At 39.6% G+C, this 15,957-nt stretch overlaps 1 protein-coding gene across 1 annotated transcript in view; it reads right to left on the bottom strand.

Moving 5' to 3' along the window:
* The window catches only part of kiaa1549lb (KIAA1549-like b), a 290,305-nt gene that overhangs the window by 27,687 nt on the left and 246,661 nt on the right, over positions 1-15,957 (bottom strand). The window contains exon 16 of the mRNA XM_034188840.1: positions 4,033-4,268. Within this exon, the coding sequence (XP_034044731.1) occupies positions 4,033-4,268 (236 nt within the window). The remainder of the gene's footprint in view (positions 1-4,032; positions 4,269-15,957) is intronic.

Raw genomic sequence — 15,957 nt, 5'->3', positions numbered from 1 at the left:
TGCTAATTCCAGGTCTTTCTGAAGTTTTCCACAAGTGGTGCTTGACTCTTGGACACTCCTCTGATAATTCTTTTCAGACATCTCTGTCAGAAATCTTGCGAGGAGCACCTGGTCATGACTGGGTTATGGTGAAATGATGTTTGGTCCACTCCCAGACTATGGCCAGTATGTTTTGCAACAATAAAGTTGCGAGGAGCTTGAGTGAGCTCTTTGTTTTTACCCATCATGAGATGTTTCTTGTGTGGCACCTTGGTAATGAGACACCTTTTTATAGGCCATCAGTTGGGGAGGTGATGGTCTAGTGGTTAAGTGTTGGGCTTGAGACAAGAGGATCCTTGATTCAAATCTCAGCCTCACCGGAAAATCACTAAGGGCCTTTGGGCAAGGTCCTTAAACCCCTAGTTGCTCCTGGTGTGCAGTGAGCGCCTTGTATACCAGCACCCTGACATCGGGGTGAATGTGAGGCATTATTGTAAAGTGCTTTGAGCGTCTGATGCAAATGGAAAAGCACTATTTAAATGCAGTCCATTTATCAGTTGGGACTGAACCATCTAATATTAATTTGCACTGACAGGGGGAAGGATTGCTTTCTAATTATTGATAGCTTTCAGTCAGTGTCTCTGCTCTTCCTTGCCTTTTTGCACTTCTTTCTTCAGGTTTTCAATACTTTTTCCCCTGTATCATTTCACATGATTATGCATAATTTATGAACATTTATGATGATTTTTTTTTGTATCTGTGCATTACTTGGGGTGTTACCGGCATCTGGTGAAAATTTAATGTCAATAGCACCTTCAGAAATATATATCTATGTTCATATATATGGGCTTTCGTGGTACATAAGTCAGTTCATATTTGTGTTTAGAACTCTTTATGAGTTCAGTACAGGTGCTTTAATCTGAGCAGCACTGAGCTGCTATCAGACATGTTAGCACTGTGAGACAAAGTCCAAATATAAACTTTCATTTTTCATTAAATGTTTCATGAACTGGATTACATCTCGTCATTGTTGTTGGGATGAATTTACTGTGCAGGTTAAGGGTTTTGTTTGCTTATGTTGCGCGATGTGTGAAGTCAGACTCCCTTCAATATTTTATCAAGTTTAAGTTTGTTTTACTTTTGTGCAAATGGCAGCATCTCACAACCTCACTCTGTACAGATTTGAAATTGAAAATAGTGTCACTATTTGGCGGCCATATTATCTGTGAAATTTTACACTAATTCATATAAAACATCACGATATAAGTTGTTTTTGTGTTTGTGTGTGTGTAAACCCAAATGTGCACTGAACTCATCAAGGGACAGTGATTCAACACAAATGCATATCAATACACTTTCACTTTTTCAGATTCATGCATTGGAAGAACTGTGCACGTTTTGCATTTTGTATCCCCAGTTATACAGCTTGATGATGAAAAGGCTTACGGGAGGATTATCCTAAAAAGAAGACCTGAAAGCAGCTACAATTTGTCAAAAGGTACATCTGAGATGCAAGCCTAGATTTGATGTTTGGTGAAAAAAATCCTTCTCTGCTCCACTTCATCATGAAGCTGTATAACTGGGGATACAAAATGCAAAATATGCTCTATGCACAGTTAGTCCAATCACACCCAGATAACTCTATAACTTCTTTGGGGTTGTCTGGGTGTCTTTCCTCACTCTTCTTCTTCCACAGTCAGTCTTTGAGAACTGTCTACTCCATGCAGAGTTACATACAGTGCCATACTGTTTATATTTCCTCATAATTAATGTAAATAAAGTTCAAGACATGTTCAGTGACTTGGAAATGTTCATGTATCCATTTCCTGACTTGTCTGAAGAAAACTGGCAATAAAACTGATTTACAGGTATACCAAAGCGTAGTACCCGGGCTTTTAGTCTTCTGGTTAGTGTCCACCTCCCATGCAAAGATCATGTGTTTACGTCCCAAGGGTAGCAAGTTGGAGAGGAGAGAACACAATGCAGAAGCAGAAACAATACTAGCCACTACATTGGTACTGCGATGCAGATGGGAGTGACGTTTAGTGTGGTGAGTGTGACAGAGGCCAGCAAAAGTCACTGTGCAATAGTAGTCAGTAAGGATATAACGATACATTTATTTGTATTGAACCGTTTCGATACGGGACGTTCGGTACAGGGCTGTGCATGGGTGAGTTTGCGTTGCATGTGTTTACATACAGTGTTGCCAACTTAGCGACTTTCTCGCTAAATCTGGCGACTTTCCAAACCCTCTAGACTTGTTTTTTTCAAAAGCGACTAATCTAGCTACTTTTCCTGGCGTTACCTGAGACGTTTTTGATGTTTGGCGACTGAAAGTGAAAGTCTCTGTTGTCACTGAGTGGCAGTGGGTCTCCCCCTCCTCCATTGCACCAGCCTGTCTGTAAAGCGCTGAGCAGAGGGATATCTACAGTCTTCCTCACTTGGACTCATGAAGCCTACTTGGACTCAGTCTACTGATTAAATAGTCCCCAGGCCAGACCGACTTCTCAAGACAGAAGTTAGACTACCAAAGGAAGAAATTTAGCTGAGGAAGCTTCTGCAATTAGAAGCGAAACGTCCTCACATCAAGCAACCCAGTCCAGTCGAAGATTCAAGCTTCTCTATTATGGAAACCACCTGGACAACTGAGAGCCTTCACAGAAACATTTTGTTAAAAGCTTTTTACTAGGAATGTATTTTTATAATATTTCATACACTTGTCATTTATTTGAGAACATTTTATTGAACTTACCAGGCAGCACTTTGCAATTATTTTATTTTCCCGTTTGTATAATGTTCCAATAAATTGTTGGTTTAAACAACAAGCAAATTTAGGTTTTGCATTTTGTTCCCATACTGTACCGAAAATGAACTGAACCGTGACCTCAGAACCGAGGTATGTACCGAACCGTGATTTTTGTGTATCGTTATACCCCTAGTAGTGAGTAAATGTCACTCCCTAACAGCTAATAGGACTCTCTGACCACAGGGCCACGGCCTGGGTTTATGGCCTTCTGGTTAGAGCATTCGCCTCCCATACTGGAGATTGTGAGTTTCCGTCCTGAGGGGAGCGAGTGGGAGGAGTCAACAACACAACATAGAAGAGTAGAGCTGCGACACTATCACCTTGAACCAGTCTGACTATTCTTCTGATTTCTGCCATCAACCAAGTATTTTTGTTGAGAGAACCACTGTTCACTGGATGTCTCTTATTTTTTGGATCATTCCTTGTAGACTATAGAGATGGTTATGCAAGAAATTTATAGTAGATCAGCAGTTTCTGAAATACTACTTGATGTTGTTTTGCACTCTAACAAACCAAGCTACAACTAAACGTACCCTCTCTGATTGTTCCTGACCCTTCCCTACCGCAGATACTCTTCTCGATGTCTACCTGCCTAAATTCTCTGCCTTTCTGCCATGTTATTCGCTGATCCAAGTTCAAGATATTTTGGTCACAATATATTTGACCATATGGTTGATTTTCTGTAACTCCATGAATGGCTGCCCATTCATTTCTTCCTAAACAAATTTTTTTGAAAACAGGATTTCTCACATACAGTACCATCTACGTTTCAAAGGAAAGTAAGGCACTCAGGGACAATTACTACCAATGTTTTAGTGTGACTAATGCTGGAAAGAAGTAAAATTTTCTTCAGAAAGACTCAGAAGGCTGATGTCCATGCAGACTATTCAGCAGCCATCATCCACTTACACTCTGTTCTGAAAGCGATCTCAGTGTAATCATAAACATTGTTTATGGAGCGGAGTTACTCTTTTGATCTTTCAAAACAACACACACCATCTTCAACCACCAAAAAAAATTTAAGTCAGTCTTCTCTTTGGAAATGGCTGGCTGAGAAGGAACAGTGCAACTTGGGCTTACAACTCAGAGACATGCAATCACGCTAATCCACATACAAAAAAACATAAAAATTCCCAGGATTCTTTGGTCCTGGCCGAGATATGCGCCCTCTGAGAACCTTTCTACTTTATTTTCTGTTTTCACTCAGCTAAACCAAGGTTCCACTTGCTTTTCCACCCTCCTCTCACCTCCTGTGAGACTTGACATAAGTGGAACCTCGCTTATCATCAGGCTCCAGCGGTCTGCCATGCTCACCAGCTGCCCTCTCCTGGATGTATCGTTGTCTCGACGCTGGAGCCCGACCACTGCCGCTGCCGTCGCCATCAGTGGAAGGAAAGTCATAATAACCCTTCCTCTTAGCCTTCAGCCGTGGCTTGTTCCTGTAGTGCTCTCCATCTGACCTCTGCTTCAGAGCCAGGTTCACCTGGAGACAGTCACAAGGCCCACTGTGTATTGTTGTTTTGCTTTGGCTTGAGAAGATTTTAGAAATGAAGCATAAAAGGACATTCAAGAAAACATTCATTTTTTGATACCCACTTATTCCATTTAAGGATCACATGGGAGCTGGAGCCTATCCCAGCAGTCATTGGGTGAATGGTGGGGGTGGGTACAGTTGACCACAGGGCCGACACAGACAGACAAACTCATTCACACTCCCAGTCACAACTGCCATCAACTTGAGTGTCACCAAAACTTTACCTTATCTTTGTTAGGTGATTTGTAAGTGGGAGGGAACCAGAGCACCCGACGACACCCACCCAAAATACAGGGTGAACATGCAAACTCCACAGGTTCAGGTGAGAAGTAATCCCATGACTTTTGCACTGTGAGGCACCAGTGTTAACCACAAAGCCACTGCACTGACCATGAGAACATAATGCACTGAAAACAACTGAGACAAATTTGCCAAAGATCAGTCACTGGGGTCAAGGTCATGTATGTGTGTTTGTTGGCCTACTCCTTCAAATTCCTTTGACTGACTTCTACTAAACTTGGTATGCAGATGATGGTCAGCCCCAGAATTGCCCTTAAGGTGCTGAGTTTGATCATGGTCAAAGTCATTGGGCTCAAGGTCAAAATTTTTTATTTGGAATCAAATTCAGACCAAACTTGGTACAGAAAGTGTAGAGCAGGTGGCTCGATGGAAAAAGAGCTTACCTGCCCATATGTTGACCTGGGTTCAAACTGTCCTTGTGCTACCCATCTGTGTCAAGACTTTTAGTGTGTGATGTCTCAGTACACTCCACTGTAAATGGGTACGGGCCTTGGCTGAGAAGTAACCGGTAATGGACTGGCATCCAATCCAAGGGAGGTCATGGACTTTCATCTGCTTCATGCCATGAAAATCGAAAACGAGCACCAACATTTGACCCCCAAAACATGAATCTGCTGAAAATCATGAAGTATCTGCAAACCATTAGCGAAAATTTACACAAACCTTGAACATCCGCGAACTGTTGATTTTGCTGCAAACCGTGAATAAAATATCCCACAAAACATGAACATGGGTTTTGCAAAATGTAAGTCATAAAATGTGAATATCATTCATGATATACATTTTCTTTCGGTTTAAGTAGTTTACAGGTCAATTACTTCCCTATCTCTGCAAAAAAAGTTTTTTTGTTTTTTTTTTGGGGGGGGGGGGGGGGGGGGCACTTCCAAAAAATCCATGTTAAGGCAATCTTAATTTTCATGAACTGCACCTATGACTGATCATTAGCTGTACATTCATACAACCTGTACACTGCTGTTTAGTTATTACTGTATGTATAATTTTAAATGTTTTCATGAAAAAAGTGTTATCCGTGTGCAAAATAGTTATTTTCTCTCAATCATACTATTTATATGGCAGTTATATCCATATTTCACAATTTATTGGAGGGATTAAATTCATTACGTGATATATCATTCAAAGCAATAGCTGCACAAAATCTAATTACTTTTTATATAAAGCAGAATTGTTTTTTACTCTCAAACATATTTATATTTGTATAATTTGAATTTTATATTCTTGAAATACTAAGCTACAGTGTTTTGAAGCAACTAAAACATTCATACAAAGAATATTTATACATATAAATGCTGGGACATTGCGTGAAATGCAAATAAAAACAAAATGCAATGATATGGAACTTCTCTTCAACCTATATTCACTTGAATACACCGCAAAGACAAGATATTTAATGTGCAAAATGATAAACATTATTTTTGTGCAAATATTTGCTAATTTTTAATTGGATGCCTGCAACACGTTTCAAAAAAGCTGGGACAGGGGCAACAATGCTCAGAGAACACCTGTTTGGAACATTCCACAGGTGAACAGGTTAATTGGAAACAGGTGACTGGTGACAGACTGTGGCCTGCTTCTGTAGACATGTCCATAACAACCATAGAGGGATATGCTTTGTAAACTTAATACACATTACTACGTTGATGTTGAAACTGAGGATGGCCCAATGGTTGTTCCAGCAATATCAAAGATTTTGTCTCTGCTACCTACAAATCGCGTAGAATGTCTCAAACCTAAACCTACTTCAAGGCATCTTATACAGTATATGCTACTCTGGAACCACCCCTAAACTCAAAAAGTTCAACTGTCAACCCCACTGAGGTCCTTAGTTTGGGTCTCATTAGCATAAGATCACTATCCTCAAAATCATTGTTGATTAATAATGTAATTATTGATCATCACTTAAATATGATTGGGTTATGTGAAACCTGGCTTAAACCTACAGCTGCCCTCCCCTTAAATGAGGCCTGCCAACAGCATATACATTTAGTCATGTCCCTGGTGTTGTGAAGCAAGGCGGGGGTGTTGCTCTTATTTATAAATCTAGGTTTAGCTTATTAGCTGTTGGGAGTCACAAATATAACTCATTTGAGCATCTGATTCTCCGCTCTGCTCAGGATATTACGCATTACCAAGGTCAGAAGAATAAAAATCAGCTGTATTACTTTGTCACTGTATACAGGCCTCCTGGCCCATATTCTGAATTTTTAGATGAATTTGGTGCATTCACCTCTAACTTGTCAGCTAGTGCAGATAACATTCTGATCAGTGGTGACTTTAACGTTCATATACATAAGCCTTCTGATCCCCTCTGCAAATCATTTATGGAAATTGTGGCTGCATTAGGATTTAGGCATTGCATTCGGGACTCGACGCAAATTAGTGGAAATACCCTGGATTTGCTTCTCGCACGTGGTATTGCTGTCATGAATATTGAAATCATGTCTCTTACATCAGTGGTCTCTGATCACTCACTAAGTTTACAGTTTCGCTGCCATGTTTATTGGAACAACAACAACCATATATATATATATATATATATATATATATATATATATATATATATATATATATATATATATATATATATATATATATATATATATATATATATATATATATATATATATATATATATATATATCACTAGGGCAATGCATCAACTCCTCAACTAAGACTGAACTCAAGGCTAGACTGCCTGATATCTTAGCTTCACATCTGGCAAATACTCAATCAGTAGACAGTCTTGTGGATAGTTTAAACTCAGTGCTCAAGACTACACTCCACATGATTGTGCCACCTTTGTTAAAACCGCACTCCCCCAAAACAGAGTCACCTTGGTTCAATGATTACCTGCGTGACCTCCAGCATAAAACTACAGGTCTAGAACGGAAATGGCAAAGTTCAAACTTAGAAGTATTCCACCTTGCATGGTGTGATGCTATCTTAGACTATAAGCATGCATTACTGGCTACAAAGTGGACATATTACTCAAAATTCTGGTGTTGTCTATGAGACATTTGCAGTTACTAAAGAGCTGAAATTGATTTTTAACACGATCGCTTTTGAAAGCATCAAAAGTGATAAAAGACCTAAAGAATAAGCAAGAATGTTTGACCATGCTGCCCCCTGCAGGAAGCAGTACACACAAATCCTGAGAACACCCACGAAATCAACTCTTTACTAATGGTAATAATTTTTCTTTCAACATTCTGCCCCTGCTGGAAGCTCTTGTTTACAACAGTGCTCCCACCACAAAGACACACCGAGAACAGCTATAAGGCCAGCTCCCTATCAATTTCAACACTCCGGTCAGGCGGAGGTCTTGAAAAATAGTCATACTAACTTATGGTTTTTTGAAAATACTGATAGAATAACTCCATTAATGTCAATTCTGTCATTTGTACAAAGTTAAAATATAACATCTTTTAATGTTGAATAAATTCTGAGGTTTTGTAACAAACAGACCGCAAAGCATTCTGGGTAAAAGTGCTAAACAGTGATTGGTTCAGTAATCCATTATGTAAACCAACACGTTAATGTGACGTGTGTTGGTTTAAAGATAAATGTGCTTTTGTAAAATATTCCATTTTTATTTGTAAAAACAGGCATTTTTACGGAGCCCTGGAAGTGTCATCGCAATTGCATGTTTTAAAACTTTTATGTTGTAAAACGTGCACTCAATATTAGTAAGTAAGTCAATTTATTTATATAGTGCCTTTCACAGACATAAGGCCATGTACACACGGGTATTTGTAAAACAGAATATCTTACCCTTTCAGTTTGGGGAAAAAACTTCATCCACACTACGTCGTTTAAAAAAAAAAAAATCCATCCACATCGAACCGTATAAATGTATTGTAATTAGTCTGCCAAACCTTTGGGTGGCGATACTGATTAAAATTCTATCCAATCAGGAGCCTTATTCTCTTGTCGTCACTTCCACAAAAACTAAAAACATGGCGCCAACCTCGTTCGTGTGGACCGATAAGGAGTCTAACCGTAGTTTTAGAATACAAAGTTAACAAATATATGCACACAAAAAGCGCCTGGACAATGGGCAATACCAACACTTTGAGAGCAGCCATGTACCCAGACGTTTAATACTGCCATGAACACTCCTGGCCAGTAGATGGCAGTAGCAGCCTTGAAAAAATGTCAAACAAAATTCCAGATAATCCGTGTCTGCTACATTTAAGATGCGTGGAATTTAACAAACGCAAATACACTAACGTCTATAAACCCAGAGAATATATTCACAAGAGTTTTAGGCACTAGAGTTTAATGCTGTTATCTGTGGACCCTGAACAGAGTGTCTGAAATGCATTTGTCCTGTCGTGAACGTCTGAGATTACCTTATGCTACCCATAATGCATTGCTGCCTGGCACAGCATGTGTTCACAAAACCTTAAAAATTAGCACATTACTTTAAAACGAAAACATATATCTGATATTTTCACTTTATAAACTTCAGACATGACAATAATTTTAAATAACTTGACTAAAATGAGTGGTTAAAATTTGAACCATAAGTTAAACATGTATGCCTCTGGATGACTTGATGACATTGCGATTATATTAGTATGGTGTTAAAGGAAATGACTTTTTTTTGGTCACCAGTTCTCCTTTGCTTACAGACAATAGAGTGGTTTCTGTTTGCAGAGGATAGAACAACATGCTTAATAGGAAACTTTTAACAGGTAGGTCTCAACAGCTTTAGAAAGTCCCTTCAGCTGCTCCCTCGTTTTCACTCGGGGTCGCCACAGCAAATCTAAGGTAGATCTGCATGTTGATTTGGCACAAGTTTTACGCCGGATGCCCTTCCTGACGCAACTCCACAGTACATGGAGAAACGTGGCAGGGGTGGGATTTGAACTGGGAACCTTCTGCACTGAAACCAAGTGGACTAACTACTTGGCCACCACCCCTGCCATAGGTCTCAACAGCTTTAACAGTTTTAAAAATGTTTTTCACTGTTCAGCTTAATTTAGTACGTTATCGGTCTAAAAGTTATCGGACGGTAATTCATCGGAAGATAATTAGTCCGATGATGGTTTTTAAATTTATCTAAAAAGATGATCCGATAATGAAAACATTATCTTCGATAATTATCTGTTATCGGATTATCGGAAGTGTGCCCACCACTGGTCTTAACCCAGCCACTACACCCTACTATTGAGGTGGGCGCCATTACTGAGATATTACCGAGAATTACAGAATTTGAGAGTATCTCTCTTGGCATGCTGACGAAACAACCTGGTTATTTGATCCTATACCATCAAAACTGTTTAAGGACCTGTGGCCCACTTTTGGACCGACTGTGCTGAAAATGATTAATCTTTCTTTAACTTCTGGATGTGTTCCTAAATGTTTCAAATCTGCAGTGATTAAACCATTACTTAAGAAATGTAATCTTGATCTTAGTGTATTGAAAAACTATCGGCCGATATCAAATCTATCATTTTGCTCTAAAATTCTGGAAAAAGTGGTGTCATGGCAGCTCGTGGACTATCTTACTGAGAATAATCTCTTTGAGCCACTGCAGTCTGCTTTTAGAAAATATCATTCCACAGAGACAGCTCTCACTAAAGTGGTGAATGACCTTGTAATGGATCCAGACACCACTATGGTTCTTGTGCTGTTTGATCTCAGTGCTGCATTTGATACCGTGGATCATCATATTCTACTTAATAGGCTGGAAAATCATTTTGGGATTACTGGGAGTGCCCTTGCATGGTTAATGTCATACTTGACCAGTCGTTCTCACTGTTTTTTGTACAGTAACACTACCTCTAACCCTAGTGACATGGAAGTTGGGGTTCCACAAGGGTCCATCTTAGGCCCCCTGCTTTTCTCCCTTTATATAGCACCCTTTGGGCACATATTGTGGTGCTTTGGGATTACCTTTCACTGCTATGCTGATGATACTCAGTTCTACATGCCGATAACTGCTGGTAATCTCATTCACATAAAATCCTTAGAAGATTGCCTTGCATCAGTGAGAAGCTGGATGTCTAGAAACTTCATACTTTTAAACTCTGATAAGACTGAAATGATGGTTCTTGGTCCAGTGAGACATCGGCATCAATTTGACCAGTTAACGCTTCGCCTAGGCTCATGTGTCATACATCACACAAACAAAGCAAGGAACCTTGGGGTAATTTTTGAGCCGACATTGTCCTTTGACCTCCACATTAGGAATATTACGAGGACTGCTTTCTTCTACCTGCGAAATATAACGAAGATTCATCCCATCCTGTCTATGGCTGATGCTGAGACCCTGATCCATGCCTTTATCTCTTCTAGGTTCAGAACGCTGCCGCCAGACTTCTGACATGTAGCAGAAGGTCTGAACATATCACACCCATTTTGGTATCTTTGCACTGGCTCCCTGTCTCTGTGAGAGCAGATTTTAAGGTTTTGTTATTGACTTATAAGATGGTCATGGACTGGTGCCATCTTATCTGGCTGATCTGGTGGAAGTCTACATGCCAGCCCGGGCTTTGCGGTCGCAGGATGCGGGACTTCTCTGTGTTCCCAGGGTGAAGAAGAAGTCAGCAGGTCAAAGAGCCTTTTCGTATCGTGCACCCACCCTGTGGAACAGTCTTCCTGCGACTGTGAGGCAGTCTGAGTCTGTGGACATTTTTAAGTCAAGACTCAAAACCTATTTTTATTCTCTTTATGGATAGTTTTTATTTGTTTTATTCTTTTACTTCTGTTTTTATTTATGTATTTGAATTTTTTATTCATTTTTAATTTATTCAATTTTATGTTGACTTGTTTTATGTAAGGCACCTTGAGACAGCTTTTGCTGTGATTTGGCGCATTATAAGCTAATTAAATTAATTCTAGATTGGACTACTGCAATGGACACATTTGCACATCGACTGCTGACCCTGTGTACCTTCACAGCTCGCCTGTTATTTGGATTACTCCTTTGCTACTGTATCACAATTGTCACAGAACCCAGGTTACACATGCTGTACATGTTGCAACATTGAGAATCCGTTTACTGCAGTCCAGCATTAGGGCTCCCCAATTGGTTCAAAATGCTGCAGCCAGACTTTTCACACAAAGCAGAAAGCTCGACCACATCACACACATTTTGGCATCTCTTCAGTGGCTTCCTGTCCGAGTGAGATCAGATTTTAAGGTTCTGCTGCTCGTCTATAAAATTGTTCACAGACTGACACCTCCCTACCTAGCTGACCTAATTAAACCTTATGTACTGGGCTACTTTGTGTCCCTAGGGTGAATAAGAAGTCTGCAGGTCATAGAGCTTTCTCTTATCATGCCCCTGTTCTGTAGAATGTTTTATTAACACAGGGAGATCAGTCAGATTCTGTGGAGACTTTCAAATCCAGACTTAAGACTCACTTATTTTCCCTTTCGTATGGCTAGAATACTGGCATAGTATAGTTCTGCGCTTTTTACTCTTAATTCATTTTATTAGGAAACGCAGCATGCCGCGGCCTCAACTTTACCTAAATTTTGGGTCTTCTAGTGAAGCTTAGGGCTAGTGGCCAGCGATCACCTTAGTATTTCCTGTTTTTCTTGGTTCATGCTGACAAATTATACTGTCTTTCTTGTCTTTCTGATGCATGATTGTTTTTTTTTTCCTCTCTGTTTAAGGTGCAGCTCCATCCAGAGATGGATGTGGTATTTGTGCTGGAGATCCTCCTGTTCTGTGTACCAACAGCATTTTCAGTACATTAGTTTTGTGAATTGTTCTGTATTTTATGTCTGTAGCATGGCCCAAGCAGAGGGTCACCTGTTTGAGTTTGGTCTGCTTGAGGTTTCTTCCTCAGGAGTTTTTCCTTACCACTGCTGCTCTGGGGGTTAGTAAAGTTAGACCTTACTTGTGTGAAGCACCTTGAGGCAACTCTGTTGTGATTTGGCGCGATATAAATGAAAATAAATTGAAAAAAAATTGTTCCAACTTCATTGGATTTGGGGTAGTAAATAGTTAAAAGGAATTGGCCATAAATTAGTTTTAGCAGAAATGCAATATTGTGTATTAATTATATATTCTTGGGTAATAGGCTAAAGTGTGCATCTGTTTGTTTTACAGTCAAATAGGGGAAAAAAAAATCATCTGATTGAACATTATCAGCAAATGTCAATTACTACATCAGCTAATATAAGCTCTTTAAAAATGTTCACTCATAAATAAACACAACTTAGCGAGTGACATGCTCAGTATAATTAATAAATGTAATGCCTAAAATCATTGATATAATTGTGTATTTTAAGAATATAACTGTCCATTTGGTTTTTAATTGAAGATCATCTTTAGGTACAGCCTATGGATTGTTACATGTACAGCTCATATGTTGTTAGAAAAAGAATCACACTCACAACATTACCTGTACATAGTAGGGTCAAGAACCTCAATCCGTGACCATTCTCTGGCGAGTTTGTTTTGAGGATTGATTTGACTTCTATGTGCCTTTTATAAAAAAAAAAAAAAATAGCCCTCAGGTCTTTACCCAAAAATTCTGGCATTTTTTACTAGAAGACCAAATCCAAGGTGCCCACAGGCGCCATCTTTAAAAATGAACTTTTGATCCAGAACACCTGGAATGATGAATGAAGGCACTTTTTTTTAGGTAAGTTGACCATGAGGATTCTGACATCACATCATTTTGAGCCAGACATTGAAGATGAATGAGAACACCTCAGATTATGAATGAACACATTATTTCAGTGAAATTGAGGTGCTGATAAAATTTATAACAGCACTATAAGAAATAAATTACAAAATAATACAGCCTACAGCACATTCACCGATTTGCAGAATGATGTTCCTGCTGCATCTAGTGTCCTATCTTCCATGTCCAGTATATAAGCCATTTTTTTATTCCCACTTACTCCAACTAAGGGTCCCATTGGCTCAGAGATACTTGCACAGCGATCGTTCAGGGAACAATTTCTCTGTGACGCAGCGATGTCCAGCAGCAGTTCAGGGGTGTGTGTCCTCTGATTTGATAAAATTTATTCGGTAATAACATTGTAAGTCCCTTGTTTTGTTTCCCAATCGGGGTCTCCACAGCAGATGGATCTACACCTGGATGTGGTGGATCTACACCTTTATTTGGCACAGATACGTTGGCACAGATTGCGTTTTGGCTCTGATGTACATATGACATCACATTTCCATGGCACGGTATTTAGCAGAAAGATTTTTCCAGCTTTAAAAGACACTGTTGGAGCTGGATCTGAGCAGTGTGTGCCTTTCATGAAAGCATGTCATATTTCCTCCCCGTTTGTGCATTCCTCACAAAAAGCACATCAAAGAACTCCAACGACATGTCCTCAGAGAGAGAGAATGGGAGAAAGAAAGAGAGAGAGCGCGAACAGGAGAGAGAAAGCAAGGTGGGGTGAGGGAGAAGGGGGAGACAGAGAGTGCTCCAGATAAAGACAAAGCAACACAGTGCTGTGCTCCACTCCTGCAGAATTGTGTGCCTCAACAAAACAAACAAACAAAAAAAAACATAAAAGTCCTTATGTTCACTGCAACTGTTAGTGTGGTCCGATATGTCATGGAATCTGCTCCCATAGGATTTGTTTGCCAAAATAGAATTTTTCAAAAAATTATTTATTTATTGGGGGGGTCACTTGGGGTCAAACTATGGAAAAATGGAAGGGGTCACATTTTCCAACCCCTGGACACCCCTGTGGTCAATAGTCTATTGATTTACTTGATATTGAATTTGTTTTAGGTGTTTTCAATAATGCTGAGTCCATTTATCCCACTTTCAGAGGATCTAGAAGTGGCCATTACAAACTTCTTGTCACAAACTACTTCTGATTATGAGCTCATCAGTGGTTGAAGCTGCTTTTAATAAGGATGCTACATACTTTTTTTACTACCTGTTTTTACTGGTGTTCATACATGAGGAAATGAACTGTGCAATTAAATTACCCTATCATAAGTGACAGAGGTAACCAATGGAATATCATGGAGTACACAATCATTACAATGCTAAAAGGAATGTTAATTCAAATACATACCATATTTATTGTATTGCAACATGCAACAAAATAAATTAAATGCAATGCATGGAACTAAAAGGCTTGTGATAGCAAAATTAAAAGATCTGCTGCATCACTCTGCATCAATGGATTATTCTTAATGACTACACTGAAGAAAAGAAATCCCTCAGAGACCTTTGAGCACATCCATTATATTTATAAATGGCATCTTCTACATCTCTCTGCATGAACGGATTATTCCTGAGTACAGTTATTATATACAACATCATCATATCTGGTATATATGGTGAATGTACAACAATGGAACAAAGCAGTTAACTGCCTACAGTGAAAAGGAACAGTGACATCCAAATGCAACCATTTTCATCACACGTTTCTCTTGTACATACATGAAATATTCAGAAAGAGAATAAAAAATGTCAAACCCAACTTCCGAAGATTCTATCAAAAAACGATTATCTATCGGTGACTTTCTCAACACAATTTGCAATAAACGAGGCTTCCTATAGAAAAACTACACAATAATTTGACAGGAACTGAGAGAACTCTGTCATCAAAATGACTGATTTCTCATGAGACATAGTCACCATGTTCTGCAACCTTAAGTAGTTATGTCAACAATAGTACAATATACACGAGCATTCATGTAGTCGTCAGCATCCTCATCATGGACCTCAACTTTCATCATGTTCAAACAGTCACCAGCATAACATTTGCAGAGAGGGATGTAAGGAAGGCTGTTCTACATCCAGACTTACACCCACACTTCGTTACCTCTGTGATAGCTCGAGGGGCAGGAAGATTGAGACAACCAACCATCATCTTCAATGGGAGGAAGATCAGGGCAACTGGATACATATGACTTATCAAGCCTTGTCATCTAGTTTACACAAGTGATATGGGACAAGAGAGCTGCACATGTGGGTGGAAGCATCTCCCCTTCCTAGTTCTTGGTTCAGAATAACTCCTATCTCAAAGCTGGTAGAGATGTGGGGCTTGTTGAGCAAGACAAGCAACAGATGAATGTCTCCAAATCTTTGACTTCAGATGGGAGTTCACCACTGACTAGTTCTGTTGGAACTGGACCATCACAAATTACCCAGAAACAATTGATGACAGGATGATCCTCAAGTTTCAAGTAGGCATTGTCCCAGCTGTTTTTGGAGATGCCAACGAATTCCCCACCCCAGTCAGCTCCTCAGAAGTGGTGGAGGCCAATGAGTCCTTGAATGTAACTGAGTAACTGTTCATCACACAGACCATAAAAGAGGTTGCGGCTCCTTTGATCTGATGTGGTGCATGTGCGCTGAGCAGACAGTAAGCATTT

This window comes from Thalassophryne amazonica, chromosome 2 (assembly GCF_902500255.1).
Source record: "Thalassophryne amazonica chromosome 2, fThaAma1.1, whole genome shotgun sequence".
NCBI classification, from domain to species: Eukaryota; Metazoa; Chordata; class Actinopteri; order Batrachoidiformes; family Batrachoididae; genus Thalassophryne; species Thalassophryne amazonica.
The sequence above is the reverse complement of the archived record's forward strand: the minus strand, read 5'-3'. Positions and strand labels throughout refer to the sequence as shown.